Raw genomic sequence first — 13,634 nt, 5'->3', positions numbered from 1 at the left:
AGGTTATTAGAAAAAAGCTTATTTCCAGTCATGAGTATGCTATGTCATCTTCAGCAAGTGAGTCATTTTATTTGTCCCTCATCTCAGAATCCTCATTTATAATGTGAAGATGATATTTCCCACCCACCACTACTCACAAGTTTGATACATTAATTATTCAACAAATAATTATCAAATACCTATTAGGTTCTGTAGGGAACTTTGAATAAATAAAGAGTTCTTTCCTTGTTGAATATATTTCTAGTGGGGAACACATTTTTATTGTCAGTTCCTATAAAATAGAGAAGGACTTAACTGGGACAGTAAAGGGTATTATAAAAACAAACAGATGTCTGTTAAAGGAAGCTTTCTGGAGTATGTGATGCCTCAGTTCAAAATCTGGCAATTTAATAGGAGTTAATCAGACTGAAGAACAAAAGCAAGTGGGGGAAGGTTCTCCAATTTGAGGAACAGCATACATATATAGGCAGGAAGCAAGGCAGATTATAGCAATTTTAAGACATAATGTATAATTTGCAAGTTACTAAATAATGTGCATAAGTAACTCTTATTTTATGGGAGACTAAATAAGAACCTTGAAATGAATCATCTCTAAATCATAATATGGTAAGGTGAAGGATATGAGGAACAAAATTACTAAGCATATCTACATCCTAACAGAGCAGATAAGGATAACTGCACTAAGAACAAATAAAAATAATCATGCAACTGATTGATGATAAGAAAATGTTAGTTCTTCAGAGACCCTAATCCCTTTTAAGTGTGGAAAGCATTTCTAAATAAGTTGTATAAGATATGATAAATATGATACATAAATGTGATCCATTTTGACTATTAAATAAAGCTGACAATTGTCTTTAAAAGGGAGGAAATATATAACAAAGCATTGACTTAAAGAAAAAAAGATTTTCTGATTTTTGCAGTAGAGCTGACATTGCAGTTATCTTTTAGCTATAAACTACTACAAAACTGAAAACACGTATGAAACAATTCCTTTTAAGGAGAGGAGACAGTGAACGTTTGCAATTCTTAGGAGAGGGAAAGACTGCAAAGTGACTCCCACATTCACTCAGCATTTCTGCCTTGTGGGTATTTTCTAAGTCTCAGCACTAGGACTTGGAACCCCAGAAGACAGTGGCAGCCTTACTGGGTGGAAAAAACAGAGATGGAATTATGGCTATGAATATAACTGTGATTTTAAGAAAATGGTACTAAAGAGAAGTGAATCTTGTATAAGAGGGTCTTAAAATCTGTGTAGGGTGTTTGCAGAGCCTACACATAAACTGCACATGCACAGGGAGAAACTTTGGGAAGCCTCACAGAAAACAACTTCTGGGGGTCTAAAAGCTCCATGGAGATTTCAGGGATTGCACTGTGCAGAAAGACATCGGAGCTCTGGCCTAGCCAGAGCAAAGAAACCTTGGGAAACACCGTGGGCTTTCAATTGACTCACTAGAGTATGGTGAGTCAGTGAACAGTAGCCACTGCTCTCTGAAGCAGTTATATGTCATATGTGACAAATAGACATGCTAAGAGTAAGGGCTATGTTCTAAGACAAAAATAATAACTGAGGGAAAAAAACCCTCCCCTCACAGAGATTAAAGTAAGTCTCAACAGTATCAGGGTGATCTGCTGGTAATTTAACAAAATTAACATTTTTAAAGAAAAACAAAATAATCTACAGATTTTATATATTATTACCCAGATTTTATAGTGTACAAAAAATATAATGAAGCAAGAACAAGGGCCAATAATCAAGAGATAATATAATGAATAGAAGCAGACCCACAAATGACTTAAATGTGGAATTAACACACAAGAATTTCAAAATAACTATAATTAATACGTTTTAAAAATTAAGGAAACACGAATAAAATAAATCAAAATTTTCAACAGGAAATTATTTCAATACCATATTTTAACAGAGTATTAAAACAGTAACTTAGCATACATTTAAAAATTACATAGACATTATAGAATTGCAAAATACAGTATCTGAAATTAAGATATTGAGTAGGCTTAATATCAGACTGGAAGAGGGACACAGAATTAGTTAATGTAAGGACAAATCAACATGAAATGCCTTTAAGTCAAATAAACAAAAAAAAATTAAAGAACAGATCTGAGCATACAAATGATGTGAGGTAATTCAAATGGCCTAATGTATGTGTAATTGGTGCCACAGAGAGGAGAGAGAAAATGAAACAAAAACAATCTGAAGAAATAATAACTGGAAATTTCCAATTTGATAGAAGTCTCCACTGATTCAAGGTACTCAGCAAACTCTAAACAGGGTAAATGTAAAGCACATGCACACACACACACATAAACGCACACAGAACAAGAGAAATGCATACTTCTACACATCAGAGTAAAACTGCTGAAAATCAAGGAAAAAGAGAAAAATCCTTAAAATCAGCTTTGCTTTTGTTTTTCAAAGGGTCAATTTCATTTCCCTCAAGTTTTTCTGAAATCATGGATGAGTGAGTCTAGCAAATGCCCAGCCCTCTTCAGGAGCCAGGAAACATATGTGGCCCAGTTGCAAATTTGGGGACAGCTTATGGAGGCCTGAAGATCACTGCATTTGATCCACATAGGTAGACACCTGAGCAGCTGGGCTGGCCAAAACCAATTTGACATTATAGTATAGGCAAGAGAATGGCATGGACTCCTCATTCCAGTCAACCAAAAGCAAAGAAGAGGGGTTATTCTACTGGCTGAGATGATTGATGCTGCCTTTCATGGAGAAATGGTTTGCTACAATACAGTGGGGGTAAAGAAGAGTATGTTTGTGGAAACTCTTAATCCCACCATGAATGATGATAAAATTTAATGGAAAACTACAGCAACTCAATATAGGCAGGAGTGCTAAGACATAGATCTTGAGGTCATCATCCCACCAGACAAAGAAATATGATTGCTGAGGGCAAAAAACAATAATGAATGATGGCAGAAGAATGAAATTGTGTATACTAGCTACAACCTCTTGACCAGTGACAGAAACAAGATCTGAAGTAGTTATGGGTACATCTTCCTTACTTTGATGTGTGTGTGGGGGGCGGGTAGGGTTAACAACCCATTCTTTTTATTTCTTTTATTCTTCTACGGTCTGCAATAGTATGTGTTTTTATTTGTTAGCTTTATGGCTCACTATAAAATTCACAGGTTATCAAAGGAGAAGTATGACTCACCTAGAAAAAGAATAAACTTCATTTAACGATGTATAAAGTGACACAAGGGACCTTGCATTTTCTTTTGGGGAAAAGGTTAGCATCCTTACAATTTTATGGAAGAAATTGCATCCTATTAGGTAGAATAATTATTTTACTATTGTCTTATATGGAAATTAAATACCATCAAATGAGGTATGACCTAATGCAAAGTTTATAAGGAGGTACAAAATGGTTGTTTGTACTGGATTAAACAGGGAACCAAGTTTCCCAGAGTTTCCTTTTTTGTATAGTAGCAGGATAAAATTGGCCAAAGAGTAATGTGTGTGAGCTATGGAAGGCAAAAGTGAAACAGTAGCCACTGCTCTCTGAAGCAGTCATTTGTCATATCTGACAAATAGACACGGATATGCCCAGCAGGTGCCAGCGTGTCCTAACTCTGTTCCACTCCATGCCTAGCATGCCTTCCTGATGACCAGTCATCTTCAGATGCCTGGCAATAGATGAATGGAGATGGTAACCACACAAAGGCAAGAGCTTCCTTAGACTTCTCCTTGAACTTCCCCTTCAAATCACACTTCAGCAGCTGCAAATGCTTGGTTTCTCAGATTAACTGGTTAGAGTTTCCTTCTCTGGCCCTCCCACAGCCCTTAGACCTTCACTTTCCTGTCTCCTTTCACAATCACGTAAAGCCAAATTCCCATAATTAAGCCCCTATCCCATACAACTCATGGTGACTTTCCTGCACTTGAGGGTACCCTGATTGATGCACTAGACAAATATAAATTAGTTCAATGGAAAGTTGTCCATCTTTTAAAAATGTGTATCCAGATACCTATTGGGAGAAAGAACAATCAGAAATCTAGTCTTACCAGAAAAAGAGTAGACCTTAAAAGAACACATGTAGCAAGGTGAGTTGCAAGGGAAAGAAGAGAGGGAAGAAAGGGATACAGCCTGTGGGCTCCTGCATTTCCGTGAAACACTGGGTGTAAAGAATCAAATTTACTGAACTTAAAGTATAATAATAAAAAAAATCTATATATATATATATATATATATACAAAGAATCAGATTTATCACTATGTGAAGATGTAGGAATTATTTTTAATTAAAAAATTCTCATCAGGAAGAAATTACTTATAACTTTATGAATAATTTAACATATGTCAATCTAATTCTGTGTTGTTAAAGTAAAGATATCAAAGGAATAGCTCTACTCCCATGTTTCAGAAATTCCTGGTAGTATAACTGAGTAGTCTTTATTAGGGAAGACAGACTTCTCTAAACATATCTGGTGACTCAGTTTGGTGTATGCAAATATGAATATGGATATGCTATGACAAGTGTCCCCACCCCCTCCCCCAACTAATTTCCTGTGCAGAGACAGCTGTGTCACCCATCTCCACTGATTCTGCAAGGGACTTGTCATAAAAACTGAATAAGGCCAAGGTTCAGGCTCTTTAGAGTGGTTACTTCCCTAGGAATAGAAGTGTCAACGTGACTTTTATAACATGCTTTGAGCACGTCATAAAATTTGTAAATTGATAGGCTCATCTTCTGCTCTCCCACAAGCTCAAAACACTGTGAATCTTTTACATCTCCAGAATAGAACATCTTGCTCTTGTGTGGCGGAGCCATCATCAGTTCTTTTAATGTTCACCACTCTCGGTAGATAAAAGTTCTATTTCATTCTAATTGTTCTATGATATGATTTAGAATCACTTTAATGACACAGTCTTCAGTGTGAGAACTTCTCTTGGTTCCAGCATGCATACCCCAGGAGGAGCAGAATCTCCTCAGGTCTAGGGGACCTAGTGGGCTGTAATACTCTCTCTTTCTCTCTCTTTCTCTCCCTCTCTCTCTCTCTCTCTCACACACACACACACACACACAGGCAACAAAGTGAATTCACCACAAATATAAAATTGTGAGCCACCAATAACCCACAATCAGCCTCAAAGCTTGCTGAAAAATCTCGCACTAACACCCCTCCCAAATAAAACAGTTTTCTGTAGCAAGGCATAGAGTCACTCATATCCAATGATTCAACATGGGGCTTGTGATGCATCTGTGCATTGTGTATTTTGTACTTTTGTTGTCTAAATGGTGAGTCTGTGTGCATGTGTATGAGAGCACGAGCGAAAGAGAGACTATTACAGACCACTAGGCCCCATGGACTTGCAAAATCAGCCTTCTTATACATGATTCATGCATGGATCCTCATGTTTTGCGTGTGACCACCCTTCCTAACATCAAGTCATAAATTTCCTACAGACAGATACTGAAATTCAACTATAATGAACGGAGTTCATTTGCTGAGCACTCTTGGCTATAATTTGTCTGTGTGCTTTTAAAATTGCAGATACCTTTGTCCGGAATGCCCTTTTCCTACAAAGCCAACTTGTTAATCTTCCTTTATCTCTTAAGGCCCCAGCTGAAGGGCTCTACCTTTGTAGGGTCTTCCCTGACTCCACACTGCTAACCTCCTCAGCAGAACTAATGGATCACCGTTATGCTTTCCTCATAAAAACACTCATGTCTCATGCTATGTTGTAAGTATATAGTTACACATTTGTCTTTCTCTTCAAATTACCAGTATTTATGAATGAAGATTGTCCCATAACCATATTTGAGACTCTAAGCCAGGCACATTGCTAAATATTGCATAAAAACTAAATAAATGTTGATTGATATATAAATACACAAATAAATCAATGAAAATTTCTTCACTAGAAAGTCTGAATTATATAGGTTTAAAGTATATAATATGAAACACAGACAATTTATCAGTTTCTCCTGAATCAGACAATTATTTTTAATAGACTATATATATACATACATATGTATATATATATGTGTATAGTACATACTATACATATGTATATATATACTATATGTATATATATATACATATTATATATATATACACATATTATATGTATATATATATATATACTACATGTATATATATTACATAGACATATATTTTTTTTGAGATGGAGTTTCGCTCTTGTTGCCCAGGCTGGAGTCCAATGGCGTGATCTCAGCTTACTGCAACCTCCATCTCCTGGGTTCAAGCGATTCTCCTGCCTCAGCTTCCCAAGCAGCTGGGATTACAGGCAGGTGCCATCACGCCCGGCTAATTTCATATTTTTAGTAGAGACAGGGTTTCGCCACGTTGGCCAGGCTGGTCTCAAACTCCTGACCTCAGGTGACCCAGCCGCCTTGGCCTCCCAAACTGCTGGGATTACAGGTGTGAGCCATGACGCCCAGCCAGACTTAATGTATTAATGGACTTAAAACACTTTTAATAGAGGCATTTTAACTTTTCTGAGTATTTGTTTCATTATTCTTCAAGTGAAAATTCAAAATGTTTATTACCATAATAAAATATGCATCAAATATTATTTTATTATGTGTTATCAGTCCTTGCTAAAAATAATTTCAAAAAACATTTTGGAATTTAATCTTAGCTGAAATCACTAGTTGCCCTACTAATTCAGCATTAAAAGTACAATTGATTCTTCTTCCTTCCTCCATCATAGTAAACCATGGGGAAATACATTACCTGTGGACCAAGAGTGAAGATAAGCAGCTATGTTGCCTTTTTGGCATCTTCTGGTAAATTTCATGAATATATTGTCTATAGACTTTACAGGATTATGTCACCGTTTTTCTCATTTGAAAATACAGAACACACTAAATGATCTCATTCAAGTTCCAATAGAGATAATTTCAGTTCAGAAGGTGATCTAATACAGAAGATAAATTTTGTTGTGCTGATTTGTGTTTTTAAGAGAGGTATCCAGAATTTAAATTTAATTTAATTATGTTGTGCTATTTATCATATAGAAAATATGGGCATATTTGAAGACCATATTAGAATTCAATTGCACTAAAGAGTAAGCTATGAAACTTCTTTGTGTTCTAAATTCATATCATTGTATTAAATAAAACATCATACCCATATGCGTCCCCAATAAGTATCAATCCTTATTAATGTTTTTAAACAAGATGTCTGCCTTAGTATGCCAGTTGACAAGGTGTCAGTCATTTGACCTTATGTAATTCTCTAATTTTCAGCTATCATTTTCTACTATTGCTGTGTGTGTGTGTGTTCTCTAAAAACTTTTCCTTCTCTTTCAATCTCTTGTTTTTTAACTTTTTATGGGGAAGGCATTATAAAATCATCTTTAGGAAATACAGAAACACATTTACAGAAACTTTCTACATTTGAACTAAAGGGGGCAGTGCTTCCTTTCATACAGATAAATAACTTTAGAGCTCCACACAGGTTGTTCATATGTAAAATAAGGGGTCTGTGGAAGGACATGAATAAAGCACAGGAGGTTGAAGTCAGATTTGCAGCTTTCTAGGCAGGAGACAAGACAATCTGCATCTTCACAGGAGGGATGGCCATGCTCCTGGGAGCATCAGTGCTGATTCTGTGGCTTCAGCCAGACTGTGAGTTGTGCATGGGAGTTTTGAATATAGTAGGAAAAGCTACAAGGAACACTACAAGGCTGGGAGATAATTGGAGAATTTTGTTTTGTTTTCCAGATCTTGATGGTTTCCTGTGGGGACATTAAAAATAAAACTGAAAATCTGTTATTCTCTTTCCAAACAAGGGTAAATAGTCAACAGAAGAATGACGACCAGCAAGTTAAGCAAAATTCACCATCCCTGAGCGTCCAGGAAGGAAGAATTTCTATTCTGAACTGTGACTATACTAACAGCATGTTTGATTATTTCCTATGGTACAAAAAATACCCTGCTGAAGGTCCTACATTCCTGATATCTATAAGTTCCATTAAGGATAAAAATGAAGATGGAAGATTCACTGTCTTCTTAAACAAAAGTGCCAAGCACCTCTCTCTGCACATTGTGCCCTCCCAGCCTGGAGACTCTGCAGTGTACTTCTGTGCAGCAAGCGCACAGTGCTCTCCAGGCACCTGCAGCCCGTACTCAAACCTGCTTTGGGGACTCAGACTGGGAGACACATAGACTCGCTTCCATTTAAACATGCCAATATGAGAGATTATGCTTTGAAGTAGGTGAGGCAAGTTGAGCTTAAAGAAAGACTGATACATGACAAAACCTTACAAATAAGTTAAGAAAGTTCCCTGAGTTTTAGAGTGTTTAAGAGTCTAACCACTCTCCTTTTCTACTTTCAGAAAGAGGTTGCTGATTTAGCTAAAGCATAAATCTCTAGTGATGCTTTGTTTCTGCTAGCTTCTGGAATGCGGGTGCCCTGTCTCCCTTGTATACTAGGGGGCAAGGATGTGTGTTTGGAATGGGAAAACCAAGGTCCTACTGCAGGTTCTTCCAGTGATGAACATTTCCTGAGATGTCTTTTCTTTTAGTTTTTCTCAGTGTACAGGCATTTCTGAGCAAAGAATTTCATGTGTGAATACTAACTTATGTATATCTGCATATCTATAAATATTTCTATATGTAGCATAACCATCTGTATCTATATTAAGTTAAACATTCGTTCTTAGCAATGTCTCCAATGCTAAATCATTACCGCATGGATCACACTAGCCTCCTCCCCTTACTTATCCATAAATTCCCACTACAGGGGTGCACAGCCTGGCTCTCACTGTTAACAAAAAGTTGTTCAGTAATACTTGTTAAAACACGGTGAGGCAGAATTTATTTAGGACCACCGTGATAGGTACAGAGACCACTGCAACAGGATTTTGCAGTGAGGAAGAAGAATTGGATTCAACTCCGAATACAGCATAGACAAGTGGAGATTTCTAGCCAAGGGGCAGATTAGGGGTCAGTGGATGGGAAATTACTAAGAGGAAACATTAGAACCAAGGGATAGTCTGGCTAGACCAGCCAAACAGGATCTTTGCAGAAGACAGGTCAGGGTGATCAGACATCAATCCCCTGGGGGATGATAGAGGATGAGGAGCCCAGTTGGATATGGAGTGTAATCAGATATCAAGCGGAGGATGACGAGGGCAGCAGGGGAGGGTGTGGTTCTTGCTAAACTGACTTAGAAGGATTCTTGTTAAAACTACATTTTACAAGAAAATGTACAGATGAGTTTAGGAGAAACTTCAAAAGCCTGACTAAAGTTTGGTCAAGCAAAGAATTTTTGTCATCACCACCCACTATTCATTTACATCATAGTCCAATTCCATTAAACATGTATAGTGGTATCAGAATTGTTACTTGTAGCTCCATGAGAAAGAATTTTATCACTTAGAGCACACTGCTGTGTAATGGTAATAATGTCTAGATTATGTTGAACTTCTATTATTCCACCTGTTTTGCATGTATTACATTAATTCTTCTAATAATTATTTAAGACAACTATTAGAATAATCCATATTTTAGTAGAGAAAACAGGCTGTGGGAGTTCAGGGATTTGTTCAGTATCACTAACTTTGTGAGAAAAGAGAGTTCATGGTCACTCATGCCCCAAACCACCAAGTATGGGCCCTTCCTACAGAAGCTATTAACAAGTCATGCTTTTGAAAAGCTAGCAATCTTTAAAATTCTTATCATACATGTCTTCATCATTGACCTATAGAAGAGTGAGATTATCACTCATAGAGAATTAAAAGCTGAAATTATGGTTTTATATGTATATTGTATTTGTAGATAAATGATTAGAGCTTGTTCCTCACAGGCTGATTTTCTGAAGCTGAAGATCTTTACAGAGAGAAGATACAGAAATTCAGGATACTTCCCAAGAAGCATGCTGAAGCCTCTGTAAATCCCATTACTTATGGCATAATCTGAACAGTGACTTCAGGAACAGTGATTTCAGGAATGCTGAAGACAGTTTTGATCAGAATAGGGGTGATATATAGGTTGGCTTAGCTTGGTTCATCTAGGGATCCTTGTGGGGTTGGTTTAACTATAAGGTAAAATCTATAGGTTGATCAATTCTCTCATATTTAATTCTATATTCCTGAACATGGATGTAAAGCTAACTCAGTGTGAATTAGATTTATTATCCCTCCATATCCAGGAGCACCAATATCACATGCAGTATTTTTTCTGTTCTTTTTATGGCTTACATTGGTATAGGCAGGAAAAATTCCAAGATCCTTTTCATAATGCACGTAAATGAGAATGAAAAGCAGGAAGGAATATTAAGCATCACTCTTCATACTTAGGGTGTTCCATGCACATCTCGGGCTCCTACTCTAGAGCCTCAGCTACTCTGAGCGGAGAGTCTGCTGTGCATACTCTTTGCTCACAGGCATCCAGAGCCTGTTCCCAAATTCAAAGCTGTAGCCACAGATCCCAGCAAAAGGGCAGACACGCGAGAGTTGTTGCTGTCTTCTAGCAGGGTGTAGAGAAATGTAGCTATGATGAATCATTTCATTTCAGTTTCAAAAAATATGGAAATTCAGCTGAATAATCAGTCCGGTTACTATATATCCCTGCTCTTAACAAAACTATTTCAAATACCTTAAGACAATAAATCAGCTTTTCTTCTTTTCAGATATATTTAACATGATTTACAAATTACTGAAACCCATTATAAAGTTCTGTTACAATGGACATTTTTCACTCTAACTGCTGTTACATTTACCCCATTTCATGTCTTGCATAATGGGGAGGGAATATATTAATGCTGTCTCTATCCTTCCAAAGCAACGTAGAATCATACCAGAAAAAGGAATACTACATCCAATCTCATCCCTGTCTTTTTGTTCAAGCTCTTCAGACTGCTTCAACTTTCACATTTCATTCATTCCCACAGTTATCTATTTACGTTCTTTTCTTATCTAATATATTTGGGAAACAGCATTGGGAAAACATACTTTCTAGCATTGTTCTAGCCATAAGTGTGTTGTGTCTTCTTGAGCAAGTGAATCAACTTCTTAACATTTTATATCAGGACCTTCATCTGTAATGCAAGGGCAATGATTTCCAGCTAACATTGGTCTCAAGTTTTATTCATTTTATCAATTAGCAATTGTTAACTGGTTGCCTGCTGAGTTCTGCATAAATGTTACATGCTGGGAAAAAAAGAGCTATGGAAAAATACATATCTTCTTTCACTAAATTGTAGTCTAGTTAGTTATGTAGGCAGCTAATCAGACAGAGTAAAGTGAAATGAGGCCAACCTTGGGAAAGCAAAGGAAGGTATGAAGGCATATGGAAAGTCCCACCCCTATCTTAGCCTTAGAGGTGAGTCAGGGGCAGCCTGGAGTATGTCTTGCCTATGCTGAGACCTAAAGATTTAGTAGGAGTCAATCAAGTTGAAAGACAGAGAAGGTAGTGAAAGTGATCTTAAAGATAGAAACAGCAAGTACAAGGCGACACAGAACACAATGAACCTGAGGACTAAAAGCCAGAATTACGCTATAATTAAGATTATGTATGTCATAAAATGTTCAAACCACCACTGCAAAGCAGTTGTACCTTAATTCTCAGTTTTATAAATGAGTAACCATAATATTTGTGAGGTTACCAAATATGTTTTCTATTTACTTGAGATTTCACTTAATAACGTTATTCATTTGATACCTAATATGTGTCTTAGACTCAAAACCAATAGATGCAAATGAGAAGAATAAGGCATTGTTTCTGCCTTCAGGGAGCATGTAATATTGCAGAGTGTATTACAATATAGTATAATAAAAGCTATCATAGGAGAAGCGTAGAATATGACCACCTAACAGTGGCATTTAACTTGGAAACTTGAATGTAAGGGAAAGCTGCCTATGGGAGGTAGTATGTAGGTTAAGATCTGTAAAACAGCTAGCCAAAAATGGAGTCAGAGACAGGGTATTACAGAAAAAGATAAATAGAATGTACAAAGACATGAAGTCAACATTTAGTTTAAGAGAATGACATTAAACTAATCCAGAATGGCCAGAGCATACAACTCAAAATGTATGTCAGTAAATATAAAACTAAAGCAATAAGCAGAAACCACTTTGTGAAAATAATTAAAAGCCATTATAAGATGTTTGTACATTACATTATCTTGAAGACAATGATGAGCAGTGAAAGAAATCTGCACAAGTAAATAATATAATGAAATGTCACTGTTTGAAAGATTACTATGAGTTCACATACTTATATATTATATCCATGTGTGGGCATGTATATAAAATATACATATGTAGTAAAATACATATAATACATTTTCCCTTGATACTTCTTTTTTCTCTTAATTCTGGAGTAATTCTTTCTGTAACACAGTATATTGATAGGCCCTTCTTATAGCAAGAAAAAAACCTATCCTGGATGAAAACTTACTCAAGAAAAGCCAAAATCCACAGTTTAATCAACATTCCTCAGTCTGGCTACAGGGGAGAGCTGTTTAAAAAGTATTCTAGATAGATGCATTTAGTTCCCTGCAGTTAAACTGTTGTGATGTGTCTCTGATTGGTTGCCCCCAAAGTTGCAATATCCTGGAAGCAATTGCAACAGGCCTCATTCTGAGTTCAAAGCAACTCCTGTTAAGGAAGCCTATTCAGAAGCTGACTAGATATTCTGGCAGGCCAAGGATGGAGACTCTTCTGAAAGTGCTTTCAGGCACCTTGTTGTGGCAGTTGACCTGTGAGTACACGATTCAGTCTGGGAGAGGTTGTGATATGACAGCATCTTAATGACAATAGCTTTCTGTCTTCGGAAGGGCCCTTTTAAGAACCAGACCTAAGAAGTGAGGAAAATGTACCGTAATTATGTGGTGATGCTTAATGTTTTACATAAGGAATGAAGAGAGAAAATCACCCTTCCCTTCACGAGATTGAGCATCTCATTCGATTGTCTTTCTGATCAGGGGTGAGAAGCCAACAACCAGTGCAGAGTCCTCAAGCCATGATCCTCCGAGAAGGGGAAGATGCTGTCGTCAACTGCAGTTCCTCCAAGGCTTTATATTCTGTACACTGGTACAGGCAGAAGCATGGTGAAGCACCCATCTTCCTGATGATATTACTGAAGGGTGGAGAACAGAAGGGTCATGACAAAATATCTGCTTCATTTAATGAAAAAAAGCAGCAAAGCTCCCTGTACCTTATGGCCTCCCAGCTCAGTTACTCAGGAACCTACTTCTGTGGTGCAGAGACACAGTGATACCCAGGCCTCCAAGACCTGTACTCAAACCTAAAGCTGAGCCACAGGTGCTCCCCTAGCACAGATGCTCACCACAGGAGTATGGGAAACTTACCAGAAGGTTCATCCATGATAAAAGAGAAACCTGAAGGAAATTCATTTGCTTCAACATATAACACAAAAAGCAAGCCATGGCCTTAAGACCATATCTAATTTGGCATTGTTTTCTTGATAATTATTTAATTGCTTGGTTGGTATTATATGATAGATAACTGAGATTCAGAGAAAATTACAGATTTCAGTTTCAAAAACCAGAGTGAATTCCTATTTGACTGAAGCTATACATATAAACTCCTTTTGGATCTCTGCATTCCTATCTGAAAGTGAAAAGTAATCTCTCTTTCTTCTCCTAGGTACCCACAGCTT

The 13,634-nt window shown here is 37.0% G+C and overlaps 1 gene segment (V, D, J or C); it reads left to right on the top strand.

Moving 5' to 3' along the window:
- Positions 1-12,637: 12,637 nt before the first annotated feature.
- On the top strand, positions 12,638-13,417 carry LOC104001973 (T cell receptor alpha variable 30-like). The segment is given in 2 exon segments: positions 12,638-12,713; positions 12,937-13,417. Coding segments are annotated over 2 exon segments (345 nt in total).
- Positions 13,418-13,634: the final 217 nt, after the last annotated feature.

This window comes from Pan troglodytes, chromosome 22, assembly GCF_028858775.2.
Source record: "Pan troglodytes isolate AG18354 chromosome 22, NHGRI_mPanTro3-v2.0_pri, whole genome shotgun sequence".
NCBI lineage: Eukaryota > Metazoa > Chordata > Mammalia > Primates > Hominidae > Pan > Pan troglodytes.
The sequence above is the reverse complement of the archived record's forward strand: the minus strand, read 5'-3'. Positions and strand labels throughout refer to the sequence as shown.